The sequence below is a fragment of the Sinocyclocheilus rhinocerous genome, unplaced genomic scaffold (genome assembly GCF_001515625.1).
Source record: "Sinocyclocheilus rhinocerous isolate Xijiao unplaced genomic scaffold, SAMN03320098_v1.1 scaffold19, whole genome shotgun sequence".
Taxonomy (NCBI): domain Eukaryota; kingdom Metazoa; phylum Chordata; class Actinopteri; order Cypriniformes; family Cyprinidae; genus Sinocyclocheilus; species Sinocyclocheilus rhinocerous.
Genome location: NW_015638975.1, coordinates 1,800,626 through 1,820,959, shown reverse-complemented (window position 1 = coordinate 1,820,959; position 20,334 = coordinate 1,800,626). Strand labels below are relative to the sequence as shown.

The following is a 20,334-nucleotide window of genomic DNA, read 5'->3' as shown; positions in this document are numbered from 1 at the left end:
GCTGTAATGGATGCATCTCTGATAGAGCACCACCAGGGGGCAGTTGTTACACATGATCGAGGCAGTCTGGCATTGTTCATGAATGATTAGACTTTGCTTCTCAGGATTTCTTTCAGTCAGGCAATTTTATGAAAGACAGCTGCACTGATTGGGCCCAGGGAAACTTTCACTCTCAATACAAGCCTTCCACAGGGAGAATAAGGGACTGATTCACCATCATACACCTAGACCTCGTCATAGGCGTATAGTAGAGAGATGATGAGTAGGAAGAGATGTGCTTCTCTTTTTAATAACCTCAGCCCCTAAGGATGTGCATGAATACCATGAGATGATGAGTAGGAAGAGAGTGTGCGCCACACTCAGTAGTTTAATAGATGAGCTGCCTGTCCCCAGCCCAGTTGTGTGAGCTCACGACCTGCAGCGAATGTTAATCACTGAGTTTGAGTCACAGTGCGTCGAGTGTGAGACGCTGCTGAGAGATCAGACTTTGACCGTAGTGCCCCTTTCCCTTAATGGCAAATGTGCTAGACCGTATTGCCGCAGAATGTCGGTACAAGTCGTATAAAATGAGCGCAGTTTCACAGAGTTTCATCAACTGTGAAATGAGTTTAAAAACCAGACTCATTCACAATCAGAATGTTAAATCTGTTTGAATACCAATGGCATCTTCAGAGTATTGCGTAGTTTGGCGTAGTCAGACAGAGTAGTTTATTTGAATACCATAGATTATCTCTAACAAAGCAAAGGAAAGAAAGTTTTACTCAAGATCAGAAGTTCCGAGATAAAAGGCTGACTCTCTCTGTCTTTTCGATCTCTCACGCAGCTGAACTTGTTGAAAGAGGTGCATCAAGATGAGCTGGGCCGCATGTCTGAAGATCTGGAGGACGAGTTGGGGGCTCGTACCAGCATGGACAAAAAACTGGCAGAGCTCCGTACAGAGGTGAAACGCATGTACATTTTCTGTTTCCTACCCATACTGCACTGTTTTGCATGGCCCAGCCGGTCCGGTGTCACCCCAGGACACACACTGTGATCTACATCAAAGCTAAACACCCTTAGGGCTTTAAACATCCATCCGCTGTCTTCCTGCGTTTCGACTAGCACGACACCAGGCAAAGCGTCCCTCTGTTCGTCAAGCTGGCGTAATGACAGAACGCTGCTCTAACACATTCCCAGCATGCAGTGTTAGCAGGGGGGTGTTGCTGAGATTAACCTGGCAGGAGAGAGTGACATTATGCACTTTGATGGGTTCCTTAAAGAGCGCCGCCACTTCCGTGTGTCGGCTCAGATCCTTTGCATCCCCTCATCTCCAAAACCCCACAGTGACCTCCCTTCATCTCTGTCCTCAGGAATCGAGGCGTTTCTCTGGCACTGCCTCATATCAGCAGTCAAATGACATTATAGAAATATTAATGACTAGTTGGTCTGGAGAGAGTTTGGGGTATGCCAGGAAAGTCAGCCAGCACTTAAGGTGAATCTGGAAGAGATGGTTTCCCATTAAACTGCTTTTAGCAGCAGGTCAGAACTGGGAAATCATGGAGAGCCCTTCACTTAAGTTCAACATCATTCTGGGCTAATAGGTGTCCTGTGTGCTAATGCAGCATTAGTCCTTCCTGATACGCAAGCGATGTGCTGTCTCTTCATATTTTATGTATTTCAAGTTTTGCACACAGTATTTGCATTAGAAGTTTTCAGACATTTTAGTATATTTTAGTTAGACCAAGTGCAACAAAAACTGTTTTCCTGTGAACACTGCAGTAAATTCATTTAAGATTATTTGAATAGTGCTTCTTTCAATACAAATTGTTCCAAAGCAGCTTAATAAGCTGGTTTGGATACCTAAACCTACATCATAAAACATTTTTTTGTGTGGATTTCAAAGTGTCATTTTATATATTCATGTACTGAATATAACAGAATAAAAAATAGAAAATAGAAGCATTGTGCATGAAAAAGTGGTGGAAATTCCTACATGAACAATAAAACTATATTTAAAAACATTTTTTAAAGTTATTTTAATGTTTAATAATTTGATAATTTGCAATATTACTGTTATACTGTATTTTAAATCAAATAAATGCAGCCTTAGTGAGCATAGAGGACTTCTTTCAGCATAAAAAAGCTTACTGACCACAAACTGTGGTGTATAGACATGGATAAATAAATTAATCCAATCCAATCATCTATGTTCCATGAAAAAAGTATTAGACCATTGTAAACATTACATTCAGTGTAAAGTGTTACGGAGTGATGAATATGTTGTTTTTTAGTTAATTATGCAAAAATTTTGTGCAAAAAATTTGTTCATGTTGGGAGTAAGCCTTTACATTCAAAATTACTTTATTATTGTCCTTGTTAACTTTTTGTTTTGTAATGTGTTGTCTCTCTCCCTCTTTCCTCACTATCTTACTGAATTTGTGTGTGTGTGTGTGCAGATGGAACGTCTGCAGGTGGAGAACGCAGCAGAGTGGGGTCGTCGGGAGCGTCTGGAGACGGAAAAGCTGGCTCTGGAGAGGGAAAACAAAAAGCTGCGCGCCCAGATGGAAGACCTGGAGGAGCAGCTGGCACGCAAACGCAGGCAGGCCGCCAGCGCCCTGGACACCGACCTCAAGACCATCCAATGTGAGCTGTTTGAGAGGAACAAGGTGAGAGACTGAGAGCGCCGTCTGCACACTAACCTCAGACAAATAATCACAAACCTATCAGTAAGCATTTCTCAGCATCAGCTCTGATTCTGCTGTACAGCATTGGAAAGATGGATGAAGTGTGGTAGCAGTTTGCAAAACATCTGAGCCTCTTCCTACAATAAATCCAGGCAGTGTCACTGAGGTAAAGAGGCCATATCCATCAGATCCTGTACTGCATGACCGTGGATTTGTGCAAAAGCTGCCACACAGTTTCTATTTTTGATCTTATGTTGTATATTGGCTGTGCTGAGAAAGTTGTTCTGTGTGTGTGTTGGTAAGATGCTATTGAGGCTCTATTAAAATAGTGTGTCAGGAAATCCAGACACTTATGGCCAGAGCCCTTATGAGCGGCCATTAGTGCAGCCAGAGATTTATGAAGTGATCCAAAGCTCCCTTCATATAGACGCTGTAAATCACTCGCTCACCTGCTCTCTCACTCCTGCCTTGAAAGTAGGAAAGATTTAAAGAGAGTGGTGAAGAAGGAGAGATGAATATGAGCAGAGAGAGTTGTTTTAGAGGTGAGAGGTATGCTGAAGGGAAAGGAATGGAGAGAAAAGGGGTAAGAGTGAGCTTAGCATGTCAATTAAACCAGTAACAAGGGGAAAAGGATATTGTGCCAGGAAACGGACATGTAATCCCTGCATGCGAGGCTCAATGTGTTGGCTTATTTGTTAAATGCACAACATATGGCCATCTGAGAAGGGTGTTGCATTTTTGTGTGTGAGTGTGACTGTGTCCGCATGCTGTTGCACATTCCCACACAAGTGATGTCCTGATAGTGGCCGGTGGCCTGCAGTCTGGGAGAGAAACACAGAGAGATTGATGAGCTTGCTCAGGAGCTGTTGAAGCAAATGGATCGATGAGGACAGGAGCGGAGAAACAGGCCACGGCGCACTGAGGACGATGCACCATCACTGACAAAAAGAACAAAGTGTGATTGATACTGAAATCATATCCCGCTCCAGTTGCTTTCGCACTTTCTACCACGTTTCCTTCGGCTCCCACCCGTAGATTGATGCATACTGTCACATTTGCTGTTAAACCCAGCATGTGCAGAAGATTGGGAATGGGGCTCAATGGCTACTTCCTGTGCGTGTGTGTGTGTGGCTTTCTGGTGTTTGGCATCCCTATGAGAAATGAAATATGGATTTGATTGTGTGGATAAACCTCGGTCACTCATTAGTAGTGTCTTTGTGCTCAAGACATGGGAAAACTTTGAAATGTCAGGCAATTTTAAAATTGAGATTTGTAGGTCTGGTGAAGTTATGCAAGTTAATAAAATCCTGTATATATGTATATATACACACACATTTGGATATTTTAATAAAAAAATCTTACATATTGTGCCTTTTTAAGGAACCAAATCAGCATATTAATAGGATTTCTGAAGGATCATGTGACACTGAAGACTGGAGTAATGACTGCTGAAAATTCAGCTTTACAGCATTACAGGAATATATTGTATTTTAATGTATATTAAAATAGAAATCAGTTATTTGAAAGTGTAATAATATTTCAAAATATTACTGTTTTCACTGTATCTTTGATTAAATAAATGCTGCCTTGGTAAGCTTCTTTCAGAAACATAAATAAAATCTTAACGATTCCAGACTTTTGAGTGGTAGTGTGAATTATTGCATGAAGTAATGAATGCATAAAGAAATACGTTTTCACCCCATAGGTCAAAAGTTTACAATCATTAACATTTTTTATGTTTTAAAAAAAAAAAAAGTTTCTTATGCTTACTTAGTTTTTTGGACTTAAGAATGGAATTTAAAGTTTTGAAGTTTAATTGAACATCCCTACCTTTAGGCCTGGATCATGGCCCGTTATAACATAGTGACTGGTGCCCATCTGGAAGGCTACATGTTGATTTGAAAGGGATTCATCGGGTTGGCCGAGGCTCAATCAGAGCTCTCAGTCTGACACTGACAGTGCCGCTTGCACAAATGCAGCTGCAGGTCGACATATCACACACACACACACACATCAAAAAGGCTCCAGGTGAATCGTGCAGGTGGAAGTTCTGCTATTGGTTCTGCTGTTGTCTCTCTATGTGTTTTGATCTGGGACTCATGGTTTTGTTTGGGTGCGTGACTGCTTACAAACTTCAAAGCGTGTTTGTGTGGGGCTAATACATGATGACGCTTGTGTTTCAACAAACAGAAATAAAATGAGAAGGCCTCCATCCAGCTGGAGGAACGTTAGCAAAACAGGCTGGACTTTTTTTTTTTTATTCCTAAAGGGTTTGTTGAGTCTAGAGTAGGCAAGCTTTGAACTGGGGTTAAAGTCTGTCTCTTGCTCCCAGATCAAAGAGAAGTTTGTCTTTCTGAAGGTCAGTTTAATACCATACTTTTTTTTTTTTTTTATCTCTCCCGGTCTCACTCCTTTCGTAATTTTTCCATTACTCTCTCAGCAGATCATTCACACTACTAGTCAAATGTTTGATAAACCATATTATAATATCTTATCAAATGTAGAATGTAGTAATAAAGTTAATAATGAAGTCATAGGCTCACTATATTTTTTAAGATTTGTTAGTGTTTTTATATTATAATCTGTGAAGCTCTTTAACCTGCATTCTATGCAAGAAAAGTGCTATCCAAATAATTTTATTGTTATTGTTGTTATTATTATTATTATTATTATTATTATTATATCTAAGGAAGAACATAAATGGAAGTATGGGAATTGTGTAGTGAAGTAATAAAGAAAAACAATTTTATTATAGTTTTATATATATTTATATATATTACTTTTATTATATTAAAAAATGTACAGGCACGATTTGCATTTATATATTTTTATTTTAATTATTCCCATTTATTTTGTAAAAATGTTTTTTTTTCTGATCTTTGAAGCCATTTGAGTTGTATTGTATATGTGAAAACTGCTATTCAAATTTTAATATTTATAATCTTTTATTTTTATTATTATTTAATCTGATTTAATCTGATTAAATGGCAAGTTAGTTTACATCTATTGAAGTTTTGTGCAGTAATATATATTTATAAAAATATGTAGGCACAATTTGAATTTACGATTGTCTACTAAATTTATTTCAAGCATAAAAGCAAAATACTTGATCAAAAGGTTTTGAAGTTCATGGAAAAACACATCATCTGTGAGTACTGTCATCTGTCTCGTTCTCTCTCCATATACAGATGTGCTCTTAACGTTCTGTTCAACATCTCTCCTTAAACTCCTTCAACATCTGGCCAGCCGCTTGCTCATCCACACAGGTGTTTATCCCTCCTGCTCTGATGGCATAGAGACAGAGTTCATTCACCAGTCACAATGATTAATGAGCCTATATTGGCTGCTCATCTGCTGCTGTTGCTCCCACTTTCTGATGGAAATGCAGTAAACCGTATTGACAGCCAATGTGGGAGCCCATGTGCTCTGTTTTGCCTCTCTGGTTTTGGAAGCAGCATATGAAACAGTGTGTGTCCGAGTGTGTGTGTGTAAATCAGCAGTGTGCTACATCTGGAGTAAGCCAGTGTGAAATGAATTGTCTTGCCTTTCAGGTTCTGGGCTGCTTCTCAAAAGGTTTTCCATTTGGGCCTGCTGTGTTTTTCTCACAGGGGTCGCCCTTTACTGATTGAGGTGTCTCACGCACATTTTTCTCCCATTTTTTAAATTTTCATCCATCAGTTATTGCCAGCTCTCATTCCTCTAACTTTGTCCCCTAAATTGTTTATGATTATTCAATTTTTATGCAATGCAAAAGCTTAAAGGTGAAGTGTATAATTTCTGCACCACATGCAATAACAAAATGGATTTGGAAAAATAACTTTTTCCAAACAAGTTTCTTTCCTCAAACTTATGCCATTGGTTGAGGAAGAAATTGATATGTCAGACTGCTCAACTAAACAGACAAATGTAGTTTAGCTGTATTTCAATTCATGAAAATATTTTTAGTTTTTAGTTTTTCACCAAAGAGTTAAATTTAATTGTGTGGAACAGGAAAATGTTTTTTTTTTTCAATGATTTCAATGAAAATTAATGGGGTCCGATGTTGTCTTCAGATATCTTCTATGAAAATAATGACAATTTTCACTTTTGGTTGAACTCCTTGTCTCCTTAATGTTATGCTGTTGTCTGTTCACTGTGTTTGTAGAGTTCCTATGTGTTGGGACCATGACCGTGTGTTCCCACATTAGTCATTTGTCCCATGATCCCACGCCAGTCAGCGGAGGCCTGTTAGCGCAAGTCTGAGTTTAAATGAACCCATTAGCACCTACTGCTATGGCTTATTTATGAGCCACTGAGGCTGATGTCCCAGTTAGCCAGCACTGACAGCATGCCATTAATGCTGATCTACAGCCCACTGTCTAACCCAAAGGGACAAACGACAAGGTGGACGTATGTATGTGTGGAATGTGCTGTAGAAAGTGTGTGGAATGCGTTAACTGAATGATCCAAGGGTTTTTTTCCCTCTATATTTCTCATTGACAAATCCGTTGAGGATCTGAGCTCAAGGGAAATCTTTTTCCAGATTTGCATATTTGTAGATTCAGAACATTTTAAATTAAGATGTATAAGCCTAGACATTGATATGTAAGGGTTGAGCAGCTCTTATACCGATGTCTGGGTCCAGGGCTTTTTTTTTTTTTATCAAGAGAGCTCTCGGTCAGCAAAAAAGCCTTCTCTCAGGACCGATAGGAGAGAAAAGTAGGGGAGGTGAAATGAAGGTTAAACAGAAGCACTCTGCAAAAAAAATGGGAGAGAGACTGATGAGGATGACGATATGAGGATAATGTGCCGAAAGAGAGTGCGGTGTTCATCTCACTTACAATAGAGAGATTGTGAGGGAGGGGGGGGTGGATGGACGGATGGACAATACAATCACAGAGGACAATGGATCCGCGCTGTGAAATTGTATGGAGGTAATGAAGGTGAGACATAGAGGTTGAATGGAAGAGGTGACAGAAGAGTGAGAAACAGAGAAGGGAAGCAAAGGAAAAAGTAATTGGAACCTCAGGATTGAATGAGGAAAGGATAAGGGCTAGATCAGGTAAAAATAGTCTCACTTTAAATCTGATGTCCGGGTTAAAGATCATGTGATGTTTCAAGTGGTGCTGTGTAGTCAGAATGAGGCTTTTCTTGCATGCTGCAATGTATTGCTTCAAGAATCCCTACAGCAGTGCACCAACATTACCAGCTCAGCTCTTCAGCAAAGGGTCAAGGTCTGTCTTGTGGCATTTTAATGAAGCTTTGTCTAACCTATTTCAAATACTGTGCATAAATGGTATTCTAAATTCATAACTTTAAGTAATAGGGTGAAATTCCACATCTATACTACAATCCTCTGTGAGCAGTGAAATCTTTCCACACCAATGAACCGAGAGCATTTACTGGCTATAAACATTTCTTAGTTACCACAATTTTTATTTTTTGTATTATAAATATACAGTGCTGGTAATAGTTAACAAATTGTAAACTGTTACTGATTACAGATTACATGATGAAAATTGTAGTTAGTAATGTAAATTAGGTTAATCATTTTAGGTAATGTATTCTGACTACTTTTCAGATTACTTTTAGATTGCTTTTTAATCTAACTTTTTTCAGGCATCATTAAAAGTAAAATATTGATATAAAAAAGCAAAGAGAAAAGAAAATACATTTTGATATCAACATCATAAAATGCATTAAACATTACATTACACCGGGGTTTCCCAAACTGGGCTTAATAAAGAACTGCAGTGGGTTTGTGAGTTGATAAAAAAAAAAATTTTTTTTATTAAATCATAAAATTGTAAAATAAAAATAATTTAAACACTAAAAATAGAAATATTTGTTTACCTGCATGTCAATGAGACCATTAAGTGACACTGAACTGTAAACATGCGAATGTGAAAAAGAAGAATTAGGGGGAATCAATCAGTTATGAATGATTTACTGCCATTATGTGAATATGTAATCAAGTAATCAATAAAAAAGTAACTCTAACCTGATTATGAATATTATTAAATGTAATATACTCTAATTACAAGTGCTGAGAATTGCTTAATACACATAAAACACATTGTAATTTCTTAAATTATAATTAATTTAAAGAATTGTAATACTTATAATTAGGGCTGCCCCCTATTAGTCGACAAATCCTTAGTCGACCAGAAGAGGCTTGGTCGAACTAAAATTTTATTAGTCGCAGAAAAAAAATCCACAGGCGAATTCATCGACCTCAAATATGGCTTATCATCTGAAATATGTAAGTATTAGCAACTTTACATGGCCGCTCAATCTAATTTTAACCCAGAGAAATGTGCGATGTTTAAGTGTCTGCCTGTGGAAGCTGAACAGTAGCGCTCTCACTGCAGGACAGATGGAGGCGCCGGTGCACTCACTTGCTCTTAAAATACTCCGTCATTTTTGGTCATACAGATAAGAGTAATACATCTTTCAAATCTGTAAAGACTCTACGTTTATTTGTGTGCACTCACAATAATAACAAAACACAGTGCGCTTTTGTAAAATAAGGATTTCAAATGAACCAATTCAAATGTAAAACAAATATTCTCAAATTATGTAATCATATGAAACACGCATACAGGCGCATCACTACTGCAGAGATGACGAGTCAGTGTCGCCTACTTCATCTCTTAATCTGAAAACAAAGAAAGCACTAGTTTATCAAATTATTAAAATGTTAATGCACTCTCCTTACTGTTTTTCCCTGACACATTCATAATCATTACTTTCGCCGGTGCGCTGTGGCAAGCTTTATGCGTGCGCTTGTGCGCTTATTAGACTATGTAGGCAATTAAAGGCTCATTATGATGATTTAAATGGTTTATTAATAAACGTGCGATTAGTCGACTAATGCTTCAAATGAACAACTACTAGTCGACCAGAAAAATCCTTAGTCAAGGGTAGCCCTACTTAGAATTTAAATGTTTTTTGTAATTTATTTATTAATTATTAGAATTTTCTTGAATGTGTGTGTGTGTGATTATTTCATTATTAAAATTGGAAATATTTAATTTATTTCTTATTTATTAATTTTTAAAATAATTTCCTTTAATAATTGTGACAAACAGAACAGGTCAGTGTGTTACTTGCAGCATTATGTGGCAGTTCCTAATGAAGTGATTAGCCAAGTGGTGGGTGCCTTGCATTTGGTTTTTACTTGATTTAGCACGTGTTAATTTTGGACCCTGTCTGTAAGGTTGCTTGTTAAAACCACCGATCTGCCTACAGACTCTTAAGGTGAACTCCAGTTTAGATTCAGGCAGTGTAGATTGCGCACAAAGCACCATTCATTTGAAAGGCACAGCAAATTCTATTTGTAGACGGCACATCCATTTTCCTGGCCAGTTCCCTGTTCTCAGGTCAGGGCCACTAAAAGCCACAGACACTATTTTATCATAGCTCCTGGCCCATTGTTTTTGCCCACTGTGAAGCTGGAGTGAGTGAATCGTCCTCTCAGTCTGTCAAGAGAAATAGTGTTAGGAAGGCACAAACTGGCAGAGAAACCATTATGGCTCCAGCGGCTCCTACATCGCCCCCATTTTCCCATCGAGGCATCCCGCCCCCAGACCACGCTCTCTCTTAGCTGTCTTATTAGACTGGATCTAATCCTCGGCTGTAATGATAGCTGTAAGGCAGGGTCAGGGGGTTGTGCTGGATTTTCGTTGCACTTGAAGTTTGTGTTCATTAGACGATACTTTCTTATGTAAAGCAACCTAATGTCATTTCCCCCAGAGCAGTGCTTGAGGACTCCACGGTTATAGGGACTCTCCAGATCATAGATCCCCACTTAGTGGATTTGGAGTTACAACCTTATTTTACTAGTCCAGATCTTTAGCCACTAATCTACCACAAAGTCCCTTGGCAGCCATATTTTTAACACCCCTGAGCAGCTATTTCCAGCCATGCAAATACTGCTACTATCTACTTGAAATGGGAAAGACTTGAATTTATGTAAATGTTTGCCATTTTTGCTTTATATAATAATGATAATAATGTATGTTATTGTTTATATTAAAATGAATTTTATATGACCTTTGCGCTCTTTAATATTTTTGTGGAAACCATGATACTTTTTCAGGAGTCTTTTTATTATTGCATCCTTGCTCAAAAGTATTAAATATAATTTATTAAATGATGTTATAGTTTATATTACAAATAATTTATATGGCATTTATATTGTTGTATTGTTGTATGTTTTAATGAAAATGTGAAATTCTATAATTGTATATATATATATACAGAATATATATTGTAGTTTATATTGATATAATTAAAATGTTTTATGGTTTGAAATAAAAAAAACACTATGCTTTTTTCTTTTTTTTTTCTTCAGGATAGTCAAGCTAATGAATGTTGTAGAGTAAATTAACAGTCGATTGACCCTTTTAACTACAGCCTACATATTGAACGATATGATTTCTCCTGAGTATTACATACTGTATCCTGTGCTTCATACAGTCTCTGGCTGCCATCATAGCTGGGTTGTATAACTAGTTATGTGGGTGTGAGGCATCTTTATGTGAATATATACGCACACCAGGAGTTGAGTTTGCTTTTTTCTTATGTTGAATGCGAGTAAGAAAGGCTGGGTTAGCGTTAAGCTCCAGAAATACATAAAACCTACTGTATGTCAGAGAGCTGCAAAGTGGCCAGAACTAGTTTGACATAATAATTTAGCTAAAGCTATATAATTCACTAAATAATATTATATATTTCAAGCTAAAGCCTTGTAAGCTTATAGCTGGCTGTTCATGGGCGGCAGCCATTGAAGCCACTCGATGCACACCATTTGGTGAGCGTGTCAAAAAGCTCTCGCCTCTCTGCTCCCTGCTCCAGTTGCTGCTGCATGAAAGGCAAATTGAAAAGGAAATAGAATATTCTAAGACTGTGCGTTTGTGTATTTCTGATCTTTCAGAGTGGGAGTGAGAGACAGAGAGATGTGATTGTGTCTAGCGTCACAAGGTGTGTGTTCTGAGCGCAGTGGGCCAGATGTTTAAGCAAATTTCAGGATCTGAAAGCCAGTGAGGAGGAAACATTTAACAGCCATCCCCCAAGCGGCTGTACAACCTCACCCTGTCTTCGCTTATCTTTATTCATTTACTCTGGGCGTATGTGTGTTTGCGTTCATCTCGATATTATTTCACTGTCTTCACATCCTTTCGTTGTATTCCCATGTGTGTCGAACCGTATGTCTAAATCTTTATGTGTTGATCAGGTGTCTGTTCCCATATCCCAGGCTTCCATTTCTCACTTTCCATTTCCTTCTGCTGCAGTCAATTTCTGTAGCATCATAGATCATTCATCAAGACGTGGCATGTTTTATTCATCCGGCCCCCTCTTTCTTTCCACTTTCTTTCACTATCAAAACACTCACCAAAGATGGCTAGGCCCAAATTACCCCAGATGAAAAATTAAACTTTTAAGTGGAGAAGGCTGTTAAATCACAGGCTCCTTTTTTTCCAATATGGTGGCATTTGCAATTTTACCTTCCTCCCACTTAACATGTATTTTTCATCTTTTCAGACGTTTCTGCCCTCTGTCTCTCATGCTAATCTCTTTTTTCTTTGAAGTTTTCTACCTTCACATACAATGTTTCACCACTGTTTTGCATGACCAAAGGACCTTTTTTTTTACCCGACTGTCTGTCATTTCACAAACTATGTTGTAAGCTGGGTGAGAGGCATTGATATTGTGTTGTTTCTTTCAGGAGTAGCACTGTTTTGATGTCTTTTAAACAACCTGTGTCTGGGTAAATTATTTAAAATAACTGTAGATTTACAGTCAGGTCCATATATATTTGGACACTGACACGATTTTCATAATTTTGGCTCTGTATGCCACCAGAATAGAATTAAAATGAAACCATCAAGATGAAATTGACGTGCAGACTTTAAGCTTTAATTCAAGGAACTGGAATTCATGGACATCACCAAAGATTTGGTTTCCTCCTTTGTGATGCTTCGTCAGGCCTTTGCTGCAGCAGACTTCAGTTGTTGTTTGTTTGTGGGTCTTTCTGCCTTTAGTTTTGTCTTAAGCAAGTGAAATTCATGCTCAATTGGGTTGAGATCAGGAGATTGACTTGGCCATTGCAGAATATTCCACTTTTTTACCTTCAAAAACTCCTGGGTTGTTTTGCAGTATGTTTTGGGTCATTGTCCACTTGTACTATGAAGCACTGTCCAATAAACTTTGCGGCATTTGGCTGAATCTGGGAAGACAGTATATCCCTGTACAGTTCAGAATTAATCTGGCTGCTTCTGTCTTCTGTCACGTCATCAATAAACACCAGTAACCCAGTGCCACTGGAAGCCATGCACGCTCATGCCATCACACTGCTCCACCATGTTTCACAGATGATGTTGTGTGCTTTGGATCATGAGCTGTTCTGAGCCTTCTCCATACTTTTTTCCCCCATCATTCTGGTAGAGGTTGATCTTAATTTCAGCAGTCCAAAGAATGCTTTTCCAGAAGTTCTGGATGTTGTGAAAGGGTTTTTCTTTACCATGGAGAGGATTCTCTGATCATCCACCGCTGTTGTCCTCTGTGGACATCCAGGCCTTTTTATGTTGCTGAGCTCACCAGTGTGTTCTTTTTTTCTCAGAATCTACCAAACTGTTGATTTGGCCACTCCTAAAGTTCCTGCTATTTCTCTGATGGATTTGTTTTGATTTTGAATCCTAACAATTGTCTATTTCACCTGCATGGAGAGCTCATTTGACCACATGATGTGGGTTCAGAGCAACAGCTTCTAAATGCAAATGCCTCAGGCCCCGTCCACACGGAGACGCGTTTAGCTGTATACGCATAAATTTTGTATCGTATAGGCGTTTCGTCCACACGGATCCAGCGTTTTGGGAGAGTGAAACCGATATTTTTTGAAACCGGGTCCCAGAGTGGATAAATCTGAAAACGCCGCCCTTGCGTTTTTGTGTGGACCGCAAATCCGTATATTTTCTGAAACGATGACGTCATCAGCCAACGTCTCGCCTAGTCAGACAACGCTACATCACGTAACAGAAACAAAAACATGAACGAACACTGAACGATTGTCCGTTAAATATCGCATGCGATTTATCGTGCAGCCCTAATATAAATGTAACTTGAATACGATTTGGACAGCAGCTAAAATAATAAAAATTGTCCCCGTTTCCAAGCATATATGGACCTGACTGTATAAGTCAATATATATTTTGTTTTATTTCTGTATTATTGTACTTGGTTTGGCCAGGCGAATTGCCAGTAGTATAGCAGCTGGGGCATGAGTATACTATTGTAGTTTTTATTAATATTTTTAATTAGCTTTTAGCTTTATAATTCTGTTTTCATTTAAATTTAATTTAAATGTACATTTGTTATTTGTTTTTAACCTTTATAAATAGTTATATTAATAGTTTTAGTTTTTAGTCATTTTAGTATTTAGTAAACTAATTTCTTTATTTATTTTTTAAAATAAATGTATTTGAACATTTTTCCCACTATTTTTTTAACCCTTTCAAAAAGTAACATATGAAATGGATAACTATGCTTACTCAGGGGTGGCTTTCAGGTCAAATCTAGCTTCCGCAGCACCATCTTTCAAAACAGCCTCTTGTTAAGATCTGACTGACATGATCAGGGATCAGTCAGTCTTTCTTGTAGATATGCAGCGCTGCATATGCTACCCAGTGTTTGGTTCAACAGTTTATAGCAGTTATTTTTCAGATACTTTTTACATAATTTAGTTTTCACTCTCTCTACAACCAACCCAGAACAAAATGACTGAAAAGAAATTAATTAAAAACTTATAATAATTAAACAAGCAATATTATAATATGATAATAATTAATATAAAATAAAATAATCTAAATTTGTATATATAGATGGAATGGGAAAAATGGGTTTGTTAACATGGTTCAAAAAACTATTGTATCAAAATATCAAGGAAAAACTCACATAACATTATCCCACTGACTTTGATTTGGTAAAACCACTTGTATAGTCTTTGATCACCCCACACACGTGCAGGCCATGTTGAGAGATGTGGTCCACATACAGAGCAGTGTGATTTGCTCTGGGGTTAACTATGCTGTGGCTCTCTCAGTAAAAACACAAGTAGATCTTGTCCTCCTTTCCAGTGACCCAGAAATCAATAGAACACAGCGGCATGGGATTCTCATTCTGCCAGGTGGCTTAGAGAGTATAAGTGTGTGTGTGTGTGCTTTTCATTCTTCTGTGTCCTCTTATGCTGTTACTATCTTTTAAGGTCTAATCTTTCATATCAGTATGAAAATATTCAGGTTGAACCATTGACACTAAAAAAGTATGAATCTCCATGTATGTGTGCATACGTGCTCCCACTCTAAAACAAATATACTGTTTGGCTGCTCATGTGATGGGGGAGGTACATTATGAATGAGATTTGTCTAGCTACTTGATTATCCTCTTAAATTATTAATGGATTCTGGTGCTTCCCTTTGGCTTCCACCCCCCTCGATGTCCCTAGGATCTCTCTCTCTCTTTGTTCCTCACTGTTATGGCCACAGAGAGGTTTGTGTGAGCTCTCTGTGTGTGTACAGAAATGGGAGAAGGTCAGAACACGAAGTAGATCATACTGGGTTAGTTCTCACCTAGAGATATGTGTAAGTACTTGACTTAACTGTTGAGGTGGTTGTGTCATACCATACTACTATATGTTGCAAATGTTAAGCACAAACTCTTGCATTATACATGGACTTTAGAATTTATTGTTTGCTGTTATATATATATATGGATGTATGTAGGTCTTTATGTATTTATTGTTTTTTCTTTTAATTATTCATTATTTTATCTATTGAGAAAAACACGTACTCAAACACTTTTTGAACACTTTGATGTTCACCTCAAAGTTCTGGATAGAAATGTTTGATATTCAGCACTGATTTAAAATGTAATATACAATATGCCACTAATAGATTTGTTTTACTAAAAATATGTATTTTATTTTTCACTTGCACTGTGTATATAGGTAATATGTGCTCTACTATTTAAAAGCAATCCAGAAAAAAATCCAATCCAAAAAAAAATCCAGAGTGTGTTTCACAGGCACCCTTTATTTGATTTGAGTTTGTTTTGTCTTTGTTTTCCTTCATTGATTGGTACAGTATATGGGCTATGGAACAGCACATACCAGGAACTGCCTCTATTCGGATGCCTCATCATGCCTTGTCTGACCGCAAGATCAACTTAGACAAATACCTGGATACAGCAGACATTGTCAGTGTTAGTTTGTCTTGTCTGATTTAAATACTTGAGGCTGCGGTTTCCGGATCCTAATCAGGGCACAGCTTCTAGTGGCGGTTTTCACGATGGTGAAAGCTGTATTCTGAGTCATAGTGGGCCACTTTTCACAACTTTGTGCTATGCAAACATAACAATCACTGTGTTAAACTTTTCACTCTGCTGCTCTATGAGCTGCAATAGACTCCCATGGCAGCAAAATAATAATACTAAGAGAAAACAAACACTATAGGGGGGCAATTCACCTTCTGTTAGCAACATAATGTTCTTAGTTGGTCATGGGGTGTTTTATTTGGTGATTAGATATGACTTGGGCTCCCCATCACAGTCTCTTGTGTTGTGATGAGAACTGAAGCACCGTGTCCCATTGTATTATTGTCTAGGAAGGTACTCGGCTGTATTTTCATTACTTGATAAGTTACCAACTCTATGTGACCTACGTTCTCTCTCTAAAAAGGATAGCTTGTGAAAATCTTTACTTTGATCTAGGCCTGTTGAAGATAGCTCAGAATGTGTTTTCCTTGTAGCACTTCATAATGCTAACAGCACCTTTTGTCTTAAGCAGGAATATAGTAGAAATTATAAGACTTTTAGAAATTGCCTTACACTTTTTTGGGCAACAGTCATTATATTCGAGAGCTTTGTTTTGCTTGACTGCAGTGCAAAGAAAAAAATACAGGCCAGAAGCTTCTGCATACCAGTGAATGTACAGTACAATCAGTAGACTATTATCCCAATATAGCTATAGCTCTAATTAATATTCATGAGTTAAGCCAATAAGGTATATGATACCCTCCCAAAGCACACACAAACACACTTTTTTATATTGATTCTGTGTCAAAGTGTACAAAACAAAAAATGGTAATGTTGGTAATGATGATTTGATTCTGTTATCTGGAGCTTGGTGTCAATACATCTGCTCTCTTGCAGGAGCTGGCAGATTTGCGGCACGTCCACTCCAAGGTTAAAAAACAGTACCAGGAGAAGATGGCCGAGCTGGCACATGCTAACCGGCGTGTGGAGCAGCACGAGACGGAAGTAAAGAAGCTCCGACTGAGGGTGGAGGAACTAAAGAAAGAGCTGGGCCAGGCTGAAGATGAGGTGAACCGAAGCATTCACTCAAAATTATATTCATTATTGCTTTGAGTGTGTTCTGGGGTTTTCTTTGTTGTTGTACTTTTATTTAAATCTAATACAGGCCTCAAAAATAAGGTTTTTCAATCTAATACAGGGATCAGTATTTTTTAACCATAGTTTATCATTTTATTCACTTTAGTACATTTGCATGGGCCCCATCACCAAATTATATTATATTACATTACATAACATTACATTATAGTATATTATTGTTTATTTTAATATTTAAACATTTTTAGCAAAGTGATTAGGTTTTAAAACATTTGAAATTATATACAGGTGCATCTCAATAAATTAGAATGTCGTGGAAAAGTTCATTTATTTCAGTAATTCAACTCAAATTGTGAAACTCGTGTATTAAATAAATTCAGTGCACACAGACTGAAGTAGTTTAAGTCTTTGGTTCTTTTAATTGTGATGATTTTGGCTCACATTTAACAAAAACCCACCAACAAATTAGAATACTTCATAAGAACTTCATACTTCAATAAAAAAAACATTTTTAGTGAATAGTTGGCCTTCTGGAAAGTATGTTCATTTACTGTACATGTACTCAAATCAATTCCTCCCCCGGCCTCGCTCCGTTCCCACGGCTCTCGGCCCCGCCCCCACTCGTCACAGTTGACATGCTTTAATGTTCAAAAAACATTAATGATTGTCAATGATTGTCTTCTGGACAACTGTCAGATCAGCAGTCTTCCCCATGATTGTGTAGCCTAGTGAACCAAACTGAGAGACCATTCTGAAGGCTCAGGAAACCTTTGCAGGTGTTTTGAGTTGATTAGCTGATTGGCATGTCACCATATTCTAATTTGTTGAGATAGTGAATTGGTGGGTTTTTGTTAAATGTGAGCCAAAATCATCACAATTAAAAGAACCAAAGACTTAAACTACTTCAGTCTGTGTGCATTGAATTTATTTAATACACGAGTTTCACAATTTGAGTTGAATTACTGAAATAAATGAACGTTTCCACGACATTCTAATTTATTGAGATGCACCTGTAGATATAAAAAAAAACCTTTGCAAATGATAGCATACAGTTATTTGATTTCATAATTTTCAACTGATTCTTCCTGTCTCTTTGGACTGTCAGAAGTTATTTTCACAATTTTGATCATCAGCTAGATAATATTTGGATTAGTGACATATGATCAATTAATGCTGGGCGATATACCGGTTCACACGGTAAAGCGGTTTAAATTACGCACACGGTATGAATTCTAAAAAAAAAAACCCGGCATGCCAGTACATGTGGCAAAGCAACGTAGACAGCGTCGTGAATTGAGAGGAGATCCCTGTTAACTGCATACACTTTTGACTAGTGGTTAGAGAACTATTAATAACTGGGCAAATAAACCAACGCTAAAGAGGAACGCAAAGAGAAGAAGATACTGTAGCAGGCAGAGCAAGATTACTGTTCACCATGTGCGAAATATTGGAAGAAGATCCTAAATACTGAATTGGGGGGGGGTTATATGAATGTATCTGAAACTGACTGTCTTCAGAAAAGTTTAGATGGTATTTTCTTTTCATCTTACCTCCATATAATGCCCATCTGCTGTTTCTGTTTCGTGCAGATACATTTTACTAAGCATATATTCACAAAGCGAAGGTCAGACCATTCTGTTTTTGCTTTAACTTTTGAAATTATACAATCTAATTTACATTAAAAACTGCTCATACTATAATTTAGCATGTTTGTTTTTTGTGATTAAAATGCAGTGGTTCTGCAAATGTTTCATATAATCTGATTCATATAAAGGCACAGTAAGTGACAAACCATGATAAACCATGAAACCACCAGAATCCTAAAAAACCATGATACAGATTTTTGGTCAAACCTCCCAGCACTATGATCAATGAATGTAAGCTATAGTGAAGACACAGCAGCGTCAAATGGCCCGAAACTCTTTCACACTAGACAAGGTCTGCTTGTCATCCTTAATTTTGATCCCCAAAATATGTGTTATGCATTCGTTTCAGTTGGATGAGTCTCATAATCAGACCAGAAAGCTACAGAGGTCTTTGGATGAGCAGGTGGAGCAGACAGAGAACCTACAAGTTCAGCTGGAGCATCTACAATCCAGGTAACCAGATAAATACATGCACACCCACCAACTCTGCAGTCTCTCTGTAAACCGTGTGGTACATTTGAGAATATTGTGTTCAGTTCAGATCTCTTTTGATCAGTAATGAATACAGGATAAGCTTCTCTGTTACACAACATCATGAATAAGATGGCAGGTTTATAGTGTAAACTGTCAATGATTCCCTCAGCTTATTCTCTCTTTCAGTCTCACTCTCTCATTATTCTGCCTGCATTCAGGCTTGCACCTACCCACAGCCAATCCCAAGCTGCCTGGCTGTGGGTTACCGTAGTAACAGGGAGACGTGAAGCAGTGTTGTGGGCTCAGGCCCCCCACAGCTGGAGAGAACAGTGATAGGCATGTCGGCATGGAGGTGTTTAGAAGGACTTTGATGGAAAGCATCTAATGATTAAGACATTCACACTGCATAATTCCTCCACTTCACACCTGTGCGGATACATATGATTCAATTATGAGATTGTCGTGACGACACAAGTCATTTATCGGAAATATGCAGCCTTGCAGATTTTTTGTTCTTCACATTGGATTTGTGCAAAGTTATCTTTCCTTTATGGGTATAGGAAAAGATGTCAGTTGGATTCTGTCCAGACTGTTGAGAAAAAAAATAGCTGACTCCGTGAGATAAAATATAATTGTAATGTAGAGGTGCTTGCCTGTGCATGATATTAAGGTGTTGGGGTGGCCTTTAGAGCATTGCTATGTGGTTTACTAGGGCATTCACTTACTGGTCCGTGTTAAAAGAGCTCACCCCCATGTCTCTGTGATGTTCTTGTCCTTGTATATAAATCTGTCCTTTTGTCATTTTTAAATAATGTATTGTTCATTTTATTGTCTGCCAGATGAAATTCTAAGCCTGAGTTGGGAATTGTTCCTAAACATTTAAATTATCAATTTTGTACTTTTAAGTATGGAGGAATATTCAGGGCAATTTTCAAAAGGAATTGCAAATTGTATTTTCAATTGCGTTTTCCATATGTGGATGCATAAATTGTGACATAATCTAAATGCAATTGCAAATCTTGCATTACCGTTTGAATTTTCGCTTTTCGCGTACGCACAGACAGTAACTGCCACATTTCAAATGAAAAAGCAAAGTCCATTTGCAACTGTATTTCCCATATCTTACGAGTTACGAGCCTGTCATATTTAAATAGCAATATTAATTA

The 20,334-nt window shown here is 37.8% G+C and overlaps 1 protein-coding gene across 6 annotated transcripts in view; it reads left to right on the top strand.

The window, feature by feature from the left end:
• ccdc102a (coiled-coil domain containing 102A) overlaps positions 1-20,334 on the top strand; it is an 87,571-nt gene that overhangs the window by 39,155 nt on the left and 28,082 nt on the right. For 4 of the 6 annotated variants that reach the window (XR_001641152.1, XM_016565963.1, XM_016565965.1 and 1 more), the window contains 4 exons: positions 824-940; positions 2,436-2,645; positions 16,851-17,021; positions 19,044-19,147. Coding sequence is in view for 5 of the 6 variants with exons in the window: in XM_016565963.1 (XP_016421449.1) it covers positions 824-940; positions 2,436-2,645; positions 16,851-17,021; positions 19,044-19,147 (602 nt within the window). In the remaining variant the exon portion in view is untranslated. Of the gene's footprint in view, positions 1-823; positions 941-2,435; positions 2,646-16,850; positions 17,022-19,043; positions 19,148-19,354; positions 19,650-20,334 lie in introns of those variants that run through there. The other 2 variants (XM_016565966.1, XM_016565967.1) reach the window with 2 other exon arrangements.